This window comes from Daphnia pulex, chromosome 8, assembly GCF_021134715.1.
Source record: "Daphnia pulex isolate KAP4 chromosome 8, ASM2113471v1".
NCBI classification, from domain to species: Eukaryota; Metazoa; Arthropoda; class Branchiopoda; order Diplostraca; family Daphniidae; genus Daphnia; species Daphnia pulex.
In genome coordinates, this window is record NC_060024.1 from 1,975,880 (window position 1) to 1,993,401 (window position 17,522).

Consider the following 17,522-nt stretch of genomic DNA (forward strand, 5'->3'; position numbering starts at 1 on the left):
TGGTTGCATCATGTGTTTATTTTTTCGAATATTGGTTTCCAAATTGCCGCTAACGATAAATATTTTTTTATTTATATTATTAACTCCTGATTACTACGGTTTAAGAATGGTTCTAGTTTTTTTAATTGGTTGGGTCCATTTTTTTATTTTTTTTAACACTTTGCTTGATTTTGGATTTTTCTTTTTTTATTCGAGCTTATACTCGGTCTTCAGTAACTTACCTCGACCTCCCTTGTTGTGAGGGTGACCTTGGACGCTCTTTGCCCCCTACTCAATGCTAGAGCCACTGCGGCAGCTTTAAAAGCCACCAACTCAAGTGACTCCGGTTCCTCGGATTCCTGTGCTGGTTGAGGAACTTGGTCCCTTTAGAAGTAAAAAAAATGGACGAAACTGAGGATTCAACCAGTGACATTATTGGTTGAGTTCCACCTGCAGTTTATTGGCGGTATCCCAAGGCGTATACTCGGAGGTCCTAATAAAGTGGACGGCACTTGCCCGTTGAAACCACAATAAGGTATGAAACGAGAAAGCCCAAACCAAAAAAAAATCCACCTTCACAGCATTAAAAACGACCCGCACATCCTCCTTTAACAATAATAGGTAACAATTAGACTCACAAAGATAGAAACACGCAAGCCGCATTGCTCGTAGAAATCCCAGTAGGTCATGCAATATGAAGCCAAGATATGACCACAGACTTCCCTGTGACCCGCCGTACACGGCGGAGTATCGATCTTTCTACCTTCCTCTCTTATATCCACCACGTTGTAGGAACAGACAAGCCCTCCTGGCTGCCGGAAGAAACCCGGTCGTTATCGAAGATAAGGTCACCCCTACCATCCAAACGAATGATTCGGGTGTACGTAGTACCCTCAATAACTTCCCTCTCATTAAACCCTGCAATTATACACATAGAAAAAAGAAAAAATACGGACCACTTGTAACACACGTCTAAATTCAGTGATGAAAATTAGTTTACATTTTAACAGAATGTTAAATACTCATACTTCATTATTACATCTAGATTTTTGAACCAACCACAGACGAGTTATTTGATGAAGACCGCGCAATCCAATTTGAAACTAAAAATTATTTAGGTTTAATTGATGTCGCATAAAAAAGCCTACCATGTCTTTGCTTTCCTTTTTATGCATTACGTTGTCAATGTTCTTTTTATTAAAAACAAAAAAAACTGATACAAAATCAGAAATCCTACTATTTATTTAGAAAAAAATGGACGTAGCTCCATTAGACGCCAAAGTTAAAACAGTTTAAATACACTCTAAGTTTTTATCTCCTACTTTTTCCCTACTTTATATATGGTAGAGGCGAAAAAGTAGGAAAAAGGTAGGAAATTCCTTCTACTTTCACGAAGTAGGAAACTATTTTATTCCTTCTACTTTTGAAAGTAAGGAAAGGTAGGAAATTTTATTCCTTCCACTTTTGAAAGTTTGAAGGTTTCTACTTTTTAGTCTAGTTTTTTAGGATATGGTAGTACTGTCTACCACAAACAGAAAAAGGAGAAATCAGAAGAACCGAATTGTAAACAATGGATCCCATATTTGAGTCAGACTCCTGGTATTTTTGTCAAATATTTGACGATTGGTGCGAACATTTTGCATTAATTATTTGGAAACAAAAAGAGAATAAATTTGAATCTCGATTCAACTGTATTGATGTGAATAAAATCTTTAATCATCAAATGCTGCTGGATCCGAAAATCTACGGAGAAATAGATGCAAATGTGGTTGATTGGAAGGGATACAATTTATCCTTTTTTAAACAAACTTTGGTTGGGCGAGTATTAACTACAGAAGGTAAAATATTACCAATAAAAATTATTTGTTATGATTTATAATGTTGTTTGTATTGCAGATAACATGGAGTTACTGAGAATTTTGGGGCAGACAGAAATATACAGAAGTGAACGATTATTTTATTCTAAATTTTGATAAATTTGATTTTGTGGTCGCCAAAAAATTTTCGGTGACAAAAATAAAGCCTCATAAAAAAACTTCACAACGTTATTTCTTTTTTTTATGCATCCTGTTTCTTTGTTCAAAGATGGAAGTCGATTGGATTTTACTCCTTATTCCATTGCAGTAAGTAAAAGTACGTATGGCTGCACATTTCAAGTCATCTGTAAAAGGTTTTTTTTTCTGTTTTAGATCTGATTGTTCTGCCTAGAGCTTTGCCTAGAAACCGTGCATTTGGCAGTTTCACATTTGTCGTTCTCAATTTGAATCCTGTCTCCTGCCAAGAGACTTGTAATTGTGACTTTCTACTCGCTTCAGTGAACATTCCATTGGATGTTACTCCTCATTCCATTGCAGTAAGTTAAAGTACATGGCTGAACATTTGAAGTTATGTGTAATGTTTTTTTTTAATTTTTTTCAGATTCTACACAGCAGCGGTAAACCACTTAAAGTCAGTAAGATTAAAACACTTAAAGGTGCGGAAAATACTTAACAGGTTTTCTAACTTAAATTTTTTTCTCCACTTAAAATATTAAATTACTTAATTTTACGTAACCTACTTGATGCATTTAAGTAACTTTATATTACTTAATTTACACATAAATTTCTCACTTAAAATTCAGTTCGATATTAAAACAAAATCAAAAAAGCAAAATATTGTTCCGTAAATTGTATATTAAACAAACAAAAAGTTACAAACATTAAGATTTTGAAAAGAATTGATTAAATTTGGAAAAAAAGTTTGAAAAATGAATTGAATTACTTGAACGGGGTAAAGTCGAAATGCATGTACGGTCTAACAGTTCTAACAGGCCATAGTTGGCGGGATAACAGATATTGAAACAATATAAAAACTTAGAATTAACATGAAAATTTTAAAATCTTCACAACGTGCATCGACTTAAAAAACAACTCCCTCGTCACAACAGATAAGGATACTTGGATAAATTACTTGGTTATTGTCAGCGTCTGTGAAGATTTTCAGGTGTGGGTAGATTCCTTTCTGTCGCGGTACGTCGACGTTAGTTCCCACCTACGAGCAATGAGAAAAAAAATTTTAAATATGAAGTGTAAAAATTTCTAGCAAGCGTACTCAACGGAAGTAATTCCATGAAAGTTGCCGATTTCCTGGCCCCTCTTTGTGTAGAACAGCTATTGTTTAGTGCTAGACAGACTTCCACAGAGGTCCAACTAGCATCGTACATTTCTGAAGAAACGATCTGTAGATAAAGCCGCCCGACTTGCACAAGTGAAAGAAATTTTTCCAAATTGGTCTGCAAGAACATCAGCAAGTTTGAAGCCATCCCGTAAAACCTGGATATTTATATTGCTAGACAGACTTGTAATTACTTTGAACGATCAATAAATTTAAATTTGAATATTACCAAATTGATGTGATTGTAAAATGGAATTGAAGCAATGATTTGCACTAAAGATGGGTTTACAAGAGCCCCAAACTGCTTCCGCCTGTCCGCAAACTCGTTAATGTAATTAACGTCCATTGTTGTCTGCTGCTGCCCAGGAGTTGGCTGATGACCATCAATTTGTGTTAAAACATCAGCCAAACTTACATCTTGCTCTGGAAGGCGCTCCATGAAGAAACGTTTCTTCTGGTTCCTTTTTAATTTCAACCTAGAGGAATGTTTGGCATACCCTCTCTTGTTACCAAGATATTTTCCTATTCTTGATTTTTTATTGATTTCTAAAAAGGGTTTTAATGAAAAGATGCATCGAGATTTAAAAGCATAAGAAATAAAAATTATACCCAAGGAACAACCGTCTTCTTTTGAGATCTCCTAATACGATCCTCAAATTCAGGATACTGCTCCACCATTAGCTGTCCGTAGAGGTTGAGAGTCGCTTTAGACGGATATGGGTAAAATGTGTGCAGAGGTTCGCTGTGATGTTTCACGAAATCCACATAATGGTTTAGAAGCTTCCCACTGGCCTTGGCAGCTTTGAGCAACTCTGACAGCTCTGGGAGAGGGACATGACCCTGTACTTCAGGGATAACTACTACATCTGCCAAAGTGAAAAATTGTTAGCTTTTCGAGTCGCACTAAACAAATTTAACTTAAAATTACACGGTAGCACTCAATAAATCACTAAAAGATTACAACCTACCAAACTCTTCTACGGCCGAGCTGCTAGTAGTAGAGTGTTCAGCATCATCAGTTGAACAAGATTCACTGTTAGAAGTTACGGCTTCATCTGACACAACAAACTCCAAGATATTCTTGGTTGTTGCCAGCAATCCAACTAATAAATGAAAAGACACAAATAGTGAAACAACAATGAATAAAATAGCAAAAAACTTTAGTACTTGTTGTCGGTGGCTGTAAATCCACAAACTTTGAAGTTGACATGTTAGCGTCAAGATTGCTGTGTAAGGGCTGCAGGGCAGACTGTATTGCTGGCAAAACTAGAAATCAAAGACTTTAAGAATACAAGCCAAATACTATCATAGTTATTGAATAACTTGGAACTTACTTGGATGTTGTCGGAGCTTGACAACTACATTGAGCTCTTTGTGTGACAAAACAACTTGGCTATCCATCTCTCCCAGTTCGTCGAAGTATGGATCGTGTTGAAACAAAATTAGATCGGACATTTGGGTTGAACAATTTCCTCCTAGGTCTTGAATAGAGTTATCCAGAATCATTTCTCGATGTAGCTCTTTTTTTATGAACAGCAGGTCAGGCATTTCTTTTTATGAAAAAGCTGGTAATACTACACACTTTTTTACGTGGGGGGTTAGAAAGAGAATTATAAGACACACAAATTTTACGAACAGATGTCATTGTAACAAACAAATTTTAAGTACCTGAATGCGAAAATGAAACTAGCACTTTTTATATTCATCTCAGTCTTTGTTGTTGGTGGCGGCGTCCATTAATTTCGGGGCGTTATAAAACAATGTTGACAGATTTCAAATCAAATTCTGATTTTATACGACACCGTTTCCGTTAAATCGAACATGAATCAAACAGTTATACACTTATACTTAAACTTATTTGTCCTATTAGTAAAATGGCTAACCATGTAAGGTGCAACATGTGTCCGTATAGAATTAATCTTGAAAAGAAACAAAATGTATTGGATCACATAAAAAACAACCACGGCCTTACGAGCCCGTTTTATGTGCAGTGCCCAATTGAAGAATGCAATTTAGTGTTTGCAAAGTACGCTACTTTTCGACGACATTATTATTCAATACATAATGAGAAAAGAAAACACCAAGGAATTGATCCAATAGTCATGCCGTCTTTTGACGAAAATTTATTGCCATTGCATGAAATAAGTAAGTGCGGACAGATAATTGAGTCTTAAGGTTATTTAGTTATAAAGTAATGCGTGTAATTTACGCTTCTCTAATCAGTTAACGAATAGCTGATATATCGAATGCTGATAGTGATAATAACGTTACGCTTTACCACGACGCACAAACTCTAGAACCATTGGATATTCCAGTCAGCGGAAACAATAAAAAAACTGATGATGAATGGAAGTCAGGAATCCTATTGACAGGGAATCAACGATATTTCATGACATTCGAAGCTCTTTCTTTTTTTGATAATTCTATGGAGGAATACGCAGAAAGAAAATTAAACCAACTTAAGGTATATGATTAACATTGTATAATGTATGCAATATATTTGAAATATTGAATGTTACATGCATTTTTTTATGTTTACAGGAAAAGCTATAAAAAATCTTACCTCTTCCTATCCTTGAATCACTAGAGTACATATCTGTAATGCAAGAATCAGAAAAAACTCAAAATTATGAAGCAACAATTACTCGTCATGCACTTGAACAGTCAGGGTCAAGAAATTTCCCTACTGTAAACCCACTAAAGGTATCATTAACTGAGAAAAGTCGACGTTTTACGTGGAATGGAAAGAAAAGTAAGAGAACAAAAGGCATAGGATTTCGAAAAAACATAGCTGAGTTGGAAAAGAAAGGCTACATTGTTCCTTTCCTAGAGGCTTTGAAGCAATTTCTGTCCATCAGAGTGGTCCATGAAGCAGTTGTTAAACTTTTGAATCCTATTCTAAAGAAACAAATGGCCATTATTCTGATGTCAGTGATGGAAGTTATGTAAGATCAAACTCTGTTCTCTAGGAAGGTAGAGGAGAAGTACTCCTCTTTCAAATCGATGCAGATGATGTTGAACTATCCAACCCTTTAGGGAGCAAAAAGGGAAAACACAAAGTATAAATTTTTTTCTCGTAACTAATGAATTATTACCATAGTGAAAGTCTTTTAAGTTATACGATAGGTTACCTTGTTTTATTGGACTTGTTTGAACCTTCCTCCAGAATGGCGTTCACAATTGAAGTCTCTTCAACTTCTTGGTGTCATTAATTCAAAGTTATTGATAGAAGTTGGATTACAACAATTCCTTCAACCAATTATTGATGATTTGCTCAAACTCCAATTTGGTGTTCACCTACAGACAAGAAATGAAGGTGAATTTTGTTGGCGACAAGCCAGCTTCAAACTGGGTGGCAGGATTTAAGGAATCTGCCTCCGCCAAAAAGCCATGTCGTTTTTGCTATATTGAAAATACTGACATGGAAAATGTTCACCACGGAATTGATTGTTCCATGAGGAGTAAGGAATCACACACAAAAGATCTTGAAGATGTTTTGAAAACTGGAATCACCAAACAATGCAGACGAAATCTGTCAATGAAAACCGGAGTTGTCGGAGAATCAATATTTTCACAGCTAAGTTATTTTGACGTGACGAAATGTTTTGTTTCCGATAATATGCATTTACTGGACGAGGGAATTGAAAACTTAGAAGTTCGTAAAATGTTCAACAAACTCTTAACCAACGAAATGGTTGATTTAGATAAAATTAATGCTAAGCTTTCTAATGTGATTCAACAACGGGAATTTACAAGGCCTCCTCCGTTACGCAAAGATGAAATTTTGACCTTAACCAAATTATCAATGTCTACTTCGGAAATGGCTGCTTTAACTTTAATTCTCCCACTTTTTTTAAGCGAATATGTTTCAAGCACCGACAATGCATATTTCGCGAATTTTTTTCTGCTGCTTGAAATTTTTTCAAGCCTGCAATGCTATTCATTTGCCGAAAAAGACTTGTTAGAGTTAGAAATGAAGATTAAAATCCACAATAGCACTTTTGTGAGTCTTTATCCAAAAGAAGACTCAGGATCAGCTATAACACCAAAATTGCATGCTCTGCTGCACATGACGGAACAAATAAGAATGTTTGGCCCACCCAGATATTCAGCCTGCTACAGGTATGAGTAAAAAATGCCCCATTCAAAAAAGTAATGAAAAGAAATTGTAATTTTTGTAATATCCCGTTCAGCCTTGCTTCTCGTTACCAAAATATGTTAGCGCTTAGCATATCTATTGATGGAGAGAATAACTTTTGGGGGGGGGGGGGGCGGGATTAAACTGTTCCATAATAAGCATTTGAAGGGAATAGATATTATAGAAACCAAATGGGAAGAATTGTTACAAAATAATGGCATAAAAACCGTACATTTAGCAAAAAAATTCCAAATTGCAGGAAGAACTTGCGCAACTAACACCGTATTTCTTAGGGAAATGTCTCCTAATAAACTAACCCCCCCTTCGTTTTGGAGAGTTGCAGAAATAACATCAAGTGAAAATAAAAAAGGTACTGGAATGGTCATGGAGCTTCTGGAAACCTGTTATTTTGAACAAGATAGGTTTTCCTATATCCTTAGGCCGAAAAAAACTTTTGTTTACATTACAGCGGAAACAGCACTCGTTTTGAAAGTACCTTTCCAGTCGTTTGAAATTGATGGTTTTTTTCACGTTGTTCCTAATTACTACCATATTCTGTAATGTGTATTATTGACTGATGATGCATGCAACAATATATATTATTTCAAATGAATTTTATTATAAGTCCCATGCAATCCCTTAAACACTTAAAAAGTCAACAACTTAATGGCTGTATCTCACTTAAACTGTAGTTCTCTTACTCAAAGCCTTAAAATTTTGAAACCACTTAATGTTTTTCTTACTTAATCAGTCATTTTCTCACTTAAAATATTTAAGTAACACAAATTGTTAGTTTTAAGTGGGGAAATAGTGCGTTAAGTAGGGAAATAAGGTTTAAGTGGGAAAAATAGGACACTGAAATTTTTTAGTGTTATTATCTTCCTTAAAGACTTAAATTTAAGTGGTTTGCCGCTGCTGTGTATGCTAATGAATAATTAACAATGGCATCAGTCAACGTAATTTCCATCGCGTTAGTCAGCTAAGTGCTGAAGATTTGGAGAAGTTCCTCATTTCCATTAACTTCGATAAAAACATTGCTGCTAAACTGAAAGGTTAGTGTAGCTATCTAACGTCATCGTCCCTTATTTCGATCGTGTTATTCAAATCACAATGGAAGGTTATTCTTGTTTTCTTTGCATTGAAAAAAAAAACATGCACAGATTTTTTTGTGGGAAGTTTTAACAGCTTTAAATGTCACCTAAGAAACATTCGCAACTTTTCTACGTCTCACAATAATAGTGAAAACCGTATATTAGTTTGTAGGCAGAAATCATGTCAGGCTTCTTTTTTTTCCTTTCGTCATTTTCTACGACACGTAATGAATTGTATACCAAATTGGAGGGGTACTTTAAGACATGAAGACGTTGCCATTCCAAATCAAAGTACATGTAATGATAGAGAAAATTCTATTCACATAATTGAGCCAAATCGGATGCAAGTTGATGATTTGCTAAATCCTCAACTTGCAGATGATGTTACTGAGATGCAAGATGATGTTACTGAGATGCAAGATGATTTCACAATAGATGACGGTATAAATTGGGAAAAGGTAGCAAGAACTTTTGGAACATTTATGCTAAAATTAAAGGCAGAACATGTTGTTACAAACGCTGCATTAGATTTCATCGCCAATAATTTAGAAACTGTTTTAGAAGATGTGATTCCAGACATGTGAAAAAATGTGAAATCAATTCTAAAACAATTTAACACGAAAGAAAAACGACTTGGGTATTACAAACGAAATTTTGGGTTTGTCGAACCCGAAACTGTTTTTCTTACACAAAGTGACACCTGTGTTGTGCGAATTGATTGTCAAGGGGAATCCATTCAAAAGAGGAAGACGGAATCTTTTCAATATATTTCCTTAAGAAGTACCCTCAGTACTTTACTTAGTAACGATGAATTTCGTTCTAAATTTTATGGAGAAGTTGAAACCAATGGGTTCATGGAAGTCCACAGAGACACAAAAAATTTTAAAAATTATCTTTTTTTCTTAAATTTCCAAATGCAACCAGATTTCAACTCTTTTTTGATGAAACAGAAGTCACCAAATCATTAGGAAACAAGACCAAACAACACGAGTTGGGAATGTTTTGTTATCGCATAGAAAATTAACCTCAAAACGAGAACTCGCGACTTTGTAACATTCATCCGTTCGCCGTGAGTCACAGCAAGGATCTCAAGAATAGTGAATTCAAATGCATCGTAGATTAACTTTACACGGAAATGTCGCTCTTAGAATCAGATCAAGGAATGTTACTTAATGTTAGAGACATGCCAGGATTGCGGGTGCACGGTACCATATCTTGCATTAGTGGCGACACAAAAGGGATTCATGAGTTATTTGCTTTTTCAGGTCCCTCATCAAATAAATTTTGTCGTCTATGTCTTATCAATAGAAATCAGATGAAGGACGTTTCAAGAACTAGTGACTTAGAAATGAGAACAAAAAGAAATTACGAGGAACATGTTAAGCAAGCGAAATCGACAAATGGCGCATCCATCCCTCTAACAGGAATAAATTTAATTGTCAATTTAATAGAAGTATTTCATTTCATTCAGGTGAACATTTGATTCGCGACTGTATGCATGATTTTCTCGAAGGAGTTGTACAGTTTAAAATTATGTTAGTTCTCCGTTATTTTGCGACTAGCGATACGTACAGGTTATCGGCTCAGGAAATTATTAGTCGGTTAAAAGATTTGGGTATAGCTACTACGACCAAAAAAATAAACCTTCACCTAGGTTTACCGATCCCTTGCTCCGTCAGGAGAAAAATTATAGTACGAAACAGCGAGCTGCTCAAAATTGGTGTCTTATCTCTATTTTGCCATTACTACTAGGTGATTTGATTTATGTAAATGATCGTTATTTTCAATTAATTTTAATTCTGAATAGAATCATGAACATTATCTTCTTACAAACAATCGTCCTTGAGCATACCGTTGTCCTCAAAGAACAGCACATAAAAGAAATCTTTATCCTTTTCAATGAATTATTTCCCGATGTGAATCCTATAAATAAATTTCATCATATGGTGCATTACCCAGCCATTATAAGAGAAAATGGTCCACCTATGAGATATCGGTGTATGCGATACGAAGCGTACCATTACGCAAACGGGTTGCTCACGTAAATTGTAATTTTAAAAATATAGCAAAAAGTGTAGCATTTCATCTACAATCAGTTGCATGTACAAATATTTTAAATGGCAATCTCTTCCACTCAAATGATTTCATTTGTGGTCCAGTTGACAAAAAACGAATCAACTATAAGTTCCCCAAAGGTTTTCAATTGCGAAAATGGATAAAATTTAAAGGAAGAGAATTTCGGCCTCAGTGTGTCCTTTTTTTGCTAACCCAAATTCGGTGTAGTAAAGAAAATTGCCGTTAAAGATCGGGCGCTCATATTTTTGGTTCGATCCTGTGTTACTGTATCATTTGTTGATCATTATAATTCTTTTGAAATTGAGTATGATTCAAGCGATCAGCTCGTCGCTGTAAATCTAGATGATTTGCCCAATTGTGAACCATTTTGGATTTTGCAGAATTTTGTCGTCGATGATAGACGATTGTTTATATGTCCAAGGCATTGTGCGTAATACAGTTTGAGTCCCTTTTGTATACCGTCTTTTAATAATATCTTAATAAATCGAAGCTTTAAAACTTTCCATTGGTCACGCAGCGAAACTTCAAAAGCTTATGAATAGCTTTAATATTGAAAATGTCAATGCTTAACCTCCGAATCCCAGTGGTTCACAGAAACCTGGGGACAGTAATGGAAATGATTTACAAGATGCCTCAGTGCCGCTAGTCGAGAACAATCAGAACAAATTAATTGTTACTTCCGGTCAAGAAAAGGTATATGTAAATGAGCAATGCAGCATTTTATAACAATTTCTTTGAACTCGTTTTTTTTATTAGGTCGACCTAATTTGAAATATTTTCTATCTTGAAAGATAGCGCGGAGGGACGGAAGATAACAAATTCCTACTTGGAGCGGAATGAAGCTATTTTGGAATTAGATGAACGGAGGTTGCTGGTACGCATTTGTGTTAGTCATATGTGTATGCTAACAGGGAAAGAGGATCTATATCCCTCCGCCGCTTTGAAGGAGGAGCTTGCAAAGGCGATCGTGGAAGCGTTCCCATGTCTGGCTATGTTAGAATAAAGTATACATACAAGAGTTTAACAGCTTACTTGTGCTATATTTGTGTAGAGAATGAACATACCAAAATTGACACATAGATCCAGCTAAGCTTTCCAACACTTACATATGACAGAACGCACAAAGGAATCAGGGCAACATGGCTGTATCAAGTCGAAGCCTCTTCTCACCACATGAGATGGAAATTGCTATTTCAACAGGCTATTCCAGTAGACTCGTTTAATTAAAAAAACTACACACATCTTTGCAATCCAAAATTAACCAACGGATTTATCGATACGAGACTGAAATCAATGAGAACATCAGCAAGATCTACCAAACGGAAAGTTGATATCGAAGATAAAGGGAAGTCTACCAATCCCAAAAAGACCAGTGGTCGTAAACCTGAACTTAAAGAAGATGACACTGATACAACTTCTACTTACATTGAAGATGAAGCTATATTTAAAGTAATTTCAGTTATCTATTTCGTATATATTAATTAACTACATGTCATTTTCTTGTCCTTTATAGGTTGATTGGTTAAAGACCCACATTCTGTCTCCTGGAATAAACAATGAAACAATAAAACAACACACGGAATCTACATACAGATACAGACAGTCACAGATTACTGCAGGGAATTGGACAACTTCCCAAATATTAGCGGAATATCCACGTTTCCGTGACTACCCACTTTTGTTAAATATGCCATATGTTAAGAAACATTTCATCATTATTCTGAAAAATTGATTCCTTTAGGTATTCTACGATTTCTTGACTGCTTACACCAAAGCTGAGAGTTTTGAGGACAACTTTATGGGGAAATTTTCTCCATTGATAATGAGCGCCGCTGAAAAAGGAAATATTGTAATTCCAGATACCGATGATGGTAATTTCACAAACATTTGCTTATTTTTAACCTTGTTCTCAATCTTTAACATATAATTCCTGCTTTAGAATGCCTAAAGCTTCTCATATTGCTGTTAAAAATCGTCCCCAACCTTTAAAGGATTAAAGCGATGTCTAAAGATGTAATAATTGAACGGGTCATCTGCTTCATAAATGTAATTTCTTTAAAAGTAGTTTTTTAACTTTTTGTTCATGAATGTTGTTTTTTATGAATAAGGCCAATGATGACATTTTGGAAATTGCTAAAGAACACAAGCCCCATCTGCTTCTGTCACCCTTTATTTGCTGCGTGGGAAGTATCCAACATCCTGCAAGTTTTTCCGTCGTTTCAGAAGGAGAAGTTATCCATGCTGGCAAAACATCAATTGAGGCTTTTAAGACTCTCTATGCTTCATTCCATATGCTCCGAATACCATATCCCTCCATCTTTTCTACTTTTTTCTTTTTTTTTGACAGTAACCTTTTCCGTGTGCATCCGGGGAAAATTCGTCCTAGTGTTGCGGACTTACATGTTCTGTTAAATCCTAATGTACATCCCAGCTCTTAGCTGTACTTAAGAAGCCAGTTCCCTTTACAATTTAACTGTTGTATTTCATGCTAAGTATGTATGAGTAACCAACTCAGATTTTGTTTTTAAATGGTTATCAATCTCAATACATTTTTAGCTATTCTGCTGTTTTGGAACTGGAACAAATAACGAGTATCGATCTATTCATCCCTTTATTTTGATCGATTTATTTATATCGATTTATTTCATTGTCAAGAAAAAGTAGGCAGTACTACCAAAAAGTTGTGGAAATAGTATTAAAAAAGTAGAATCAAGGTAGTATAAAAATACTCCTACCAATGCTCTACTTTTGGGGAATTTTTTAAATGGTAGAAAAATAGTAGATACTCTACTTTTGACTACCTTTTCGCGACTTTATTGCAATTGTAGACGTTATGTCCACAAGGTAGAAAGCCCTACCAAAAAGTACTATGGCCATTTCGCTACCGAAAAAGTAGCCGAAAGTAGACAAAAGTAGGAACAAAAACCTTAGAGTGTATGCTATTTTTCCATTCTAAATTATTTGGATTTAATTTCACAAGAACGTAGTTAATTTGATTATGTTCAAGGTAATTGTTTGAAAAAAGAAGTAGCCAATTAATGTAACAAGCTGTAGATAAATTAAAATTTAAAAACACGTAAGTGTTTGGTTAATCGTTACAACTTATTTTTTTTGAATTTCGAATAACCTAGTAGGTACACTAAACACACTACACTTTTAAAGTGAAAGTGGCATAGAATTTGTGAAATTAGAAACTGCTCTAGACGTGAAACTGGGTTTTCTATCCCACACAACCGTTGAAAAAGAGCGAACTTAAATTGGCTTTTAACAGTTTTCCGATAAGGACCATGACTCCCATTACTCAAGGAGTTGTCAGACATCGTTCAGCATAGTTTACTCCTACGAAAATAAAACTAAAAATAAATTCAAACTAAATTTGATGTATCTTGCAGTCTTATTAGTTCTTGAAATTTCTGAATCTTAACCGTTTAGAAAAGAACAAATAACAATTAAATGTTACTGTATATACCAAATTCTTTAATTTTTTTCTTCAGTCTTGAGCATAATTGCAAAGTCCGCTTCGGATCTAGGTCCGTTTTGCTGCATCAATAACGTTTCTTTTAATCCCATACTAATTTGGAATCAAAAATTTTACTTAGCTTTTTACAAACGCACGAGAGAACCAAAATCGAATGATTAAATGGATATGATAAATTGGGAAAATCAAAGTAAAAACCGCGAAGAACCGTAAGAAGAAATTCCTCTCTAAATAATAAAAAAAGTCACAAAAAATTCAAATTATTGCTGACATTGCCAGTTTTACGTTTTTTTTAAGCAAAGCTATGGGGTCATTCCACGCGAAATCTGACGATCGATGGTGCCTTCAAAATTGGGATTCCTTTCATTTTGGGGGGTTGGGTAAAGATGGGCCAAAAAAAGTGATTCTGAAATTTTCAAAATTATTGCTTTAACGAGTAACCTGAGCCCCGGTCAAATCCAGGGAACTTTGGTCTAGCGTAAAGTCGGACTCTTGCTATTCGCTTTTCTGTAGCTTAATCATCTGCCCGTAATAGATTTTATCGTGGGAAATCTGCCCAGTACCTTACTTGAAGATTTCGTCATCGAGACATCTGGTATATATAATAAAAGCTTTTGGGGGAGGAGCCTGTGTTGACACATTGTTGACACAGACACAGGCTCCTCTCCCAAAAATGTCCGTGACATGAATAAGCCCCTCCCCCAAAAGCTTGTTCTTTTATTATATATGAATAGTTTGGGAGATATTTTAATTTTAATTTCTTTTATTGTTTTTGTTTGTTGCCTTTAACTGAAAAAAAATGCATTTTTCGATTTTTCTTTAATTGTGACTTTATTTGTTATTAGAATTTTATGAAACCTAAACCAATCGACGTAAAATTAAATTTTGCGTCGATCTAACAATTTTTTTTTATTTAAAAAAAAATACATTTATGGAGTAGTTGGACATCCTGCGTTGCGCATTCTCCGCAAATTCGAAAATCTCATTTGTGTCCAACTTGATCTGTTTTTTTGAGACGTTTCTAGACAGAATCGACCACGCTACGAACGAAATTCTTCTGCTACAGGAGACAACAAAAAAACCAGTCACAAACAAAAATTAATTAAAAATTAACCAGACGGAATTGGGGATAGAAATAAAAATTAGGTAATAGAGAAATGAATAAAGTATTAACTGTTAGGAAGAAAAGGGGGGAAAATCAAAGTCATAGATAAGAAAACAATTTTTTAACCGAGGAGAAGTTGGTTTTCCCATAAGACGCTGTAGGCGACACAGACCGAGTTGGACACAAATGAGATTTTCGCATTTGCGGAGAATGCACAACGCAGGATGTCCAACTACTCCATTATCGCAATTTGAAAAAAATGAATCTAAAATGGATACACTTTAAAAATTCATATTAAATCAGTCAGAAAATTTTACAAACAGCGAATTTTTTTCCGAGAAACAAGAGATATATTTACATAACATATAAAAAATTTGGGGAGGTATTTTTTGTTAATCGTGAGATATATTGAAGTTTATAATCATACATTTTGTGTTTTGTGATGTGTTTTTTCATCTCCCCAAGCTATTTCGCTCCCTTTCGGTCGGCCATTTTGGAAGGGGGAGTTTATTAAACTCATAGTTAAAACGACCTTGACCTACGAGTGATTAGCAGAACAAATTATCTGAAAATGGCCGACCGAAAGGGAGCTTATGGTTAGTTTAATTGATTATTAACAAGCTATTTATATATGGATTACCTTTCGGTTTATGCTTACCATTACGCAGTTGTTTATGCATTGTTCGGGGAAGTGGGGTGAAGTGGACTAGAGCGTCAACGCTCTGGAAAAAGGCAATAAGGCTCTGGTTTCGATCCCCAGCTGAACCCGTCATAAAACTGTTAGCAGTAGCGCCCTTGAAGTTGCACGCATAACACAGGATCCTTGATTGCTTTTAAGGATATGACGTTAAATATACTGTGATGTGTTTAATCACATCTTCCAAATTGGAAACTAAACAGCGTCATTTGATCATGTAGTTGTAAAGTGCGCAATAGAAATTGAATAACCATAACCATAACCATTGCTTTAAGGTTTCTGCATGATCAAAAAGTGAAACGAACGGCTTGCCATGGGAAATAGCTATTTATGTGTTGCAAACAACATATCTATTGCAAACAATCCACACATCGACATCGTAAATGTTAGACCTGGTGAATGTTAATTTGAAAACTGATCTTTACCCGATAAATCAAAATAATACCGGCCTACAGAAAAGTGGGATGGGAGCTAGTAAGAGAAATGTGGGTGGGAGGTTAAAGACAAAAAAGGATTAAAGGCGCTTGAGGTTGACGTGACTAAAAGAGGGGTAGCTTTTATTTTCTTTGTTTTTACCGACGGAAGTAAAAGAAAGGGAAAGAAAATGCACCTTTTTTTTGTGCCGCCAGATCCATTGTGCATGCCTCTAAACAAAAATTTTGTGTACAGCTAAACAAAACAAATGTTTGCCTTTGCCCAAAAATTTTGTTTCCTATACCTAAACATATATTGAAGGAAAAATCTCCAAACCACAAAATGTTTGCAACTTAGAAAACCCCATTTTTCTCAGAGGAGTTTTAGTTCGCAAAATTTGCCAATTTTTTTCTTTTTCTTTCTTTTCTTTTCTCTTTTTTTTAATGTGTCATGAATCATGACTTTAGGCTTACCGAAAAATAAAATTCTTAAAATCAAAATACGCATTTTGTTGTGTAATTAATAAACTTGAAGTAAACAGAATGCTGTTTGAGATCATATACAAATAAGCCATTTAAAATAACGGTAACGACAGAGTAGCCTAACAAATAAGGGCTACACGCAAACCGGAGAGTTTTAAGAAAATATACTCCAATTTACAGAACTTACTGTATCTGAACAGGTTTGCATTTAGATGATTTAATGCAATTATAAGGGTCACCACGGAGTAACAAATGAGAACTCCGTGCAAGGGAAAAAAAACAGGGAAAATTAGGAGAGCTCTAAGAAAATTCATTTTAAAATTAAAGAGCATTGACACGCATTGACAGCCTTAATCAATTTTGATTAAACCATCTCAAAAAAAGGAACTAATAACCATTATAATTTGCAGCAGTCATCCACGATATAGCTATCAGTGCCATTAGTCGTTATAAACTTATAATATGGGACAGGAATATTCAATATAACACCGCATCAAGCACCGCATGTAATCAGGCTAACCCCTAACGGTTTCGTCTCTGTTTTAGAAATCGCACAGAAAATTATACGTACGGAAAGCTGAAAATAAATTTTAAAATTGTATCAACGCCAGCAGCCGCAGCAGGTAAGGCCGCAGGAAAACAAAACGTCTGATTATAAAATTGAAATTGGTCAGTCAAGTCTCGAAAAGTGTCGTGTTGTGTCAGGTATGGGAATCAAAGCTGTTCTTCATTATTTGACCTCAGACATAAAATAGCGAGAATAAAATGTATCTTTTTCCGAACCTTTTTCCGCCTTTTTCGAAAAAGCGAAACAATATAAACACTCAGCAAGCGAGAATCAAATTTATGAACGCAAGGACTGTATATACATCAGTCGGAAACGAACGAAAGCCAAATAATTTTTAAATA

General features: G+C 35.1%; 1 protein-coding gene and 1 long non-coding RNA gene across 3 annotated transcripts; one reads left to right on the forward strand and one right to left on the reverse strand.

The window, feature by feature from the left end:
- Positions 1-3,594: 3,594 nt before the first annotated feature.
- On the reverse strand, positions 3,595-8,553 carry LOC124200765. 2 transcript variants are annotated; one of them, XM_046597067.1, is made up of 9 exons: positions 6,554-8,553; positions 6,264-6,429; positions 6,090-6,162; positions 4,801-6,025; positions 4,467-4,713; positions 4,300-4,398; positions 4,101-4,235; positions 3,742-3,998; positions 3,595-3,678 (listed from the first exon to the last, which is right to left on the reverse strand). In XM_046597067.1, exons 5-9 carry the CDS (start codon positions 4,678-4,680, stop codon positions 3,655-3,657), a joined length of 729 nt encoding a protein of 242 aa, XP_046453023.1. In that variant the 5' UTR covers positions 4,681-4,713; positions 4,801-6,025; positions 6,090-6,162; positions 6,264-6,429; positions 6,554-8,553; the 3' UTR covers positions 3,595-3,654. The 2 variants fall into 2 exon arrangements, with proteins under 2 accessions (XP_046453023.1, XP_046453022.1); XM_046597066.1 differs by having other exon boundaries at positions 4,801-6,030.
- Positions 8,554-11,630: 3,077 nt separating this feature from the next.
- Positions 11,631-12,887, forward strand: LOC124200766. The gene is made up of 4 exons (XR_006877371.1): positions 11,631-11,886; positions 11,951-12,308; positions 12,377-12,483; positions 12,546-12,887. It is a non-coding gene; the product is annotated as an uncharacterized LOC124200766 (long non-coding RNA).
- The last annotated feature ends 4,635 nt before the right edge of the window (positions 12,888-17,522 follow it).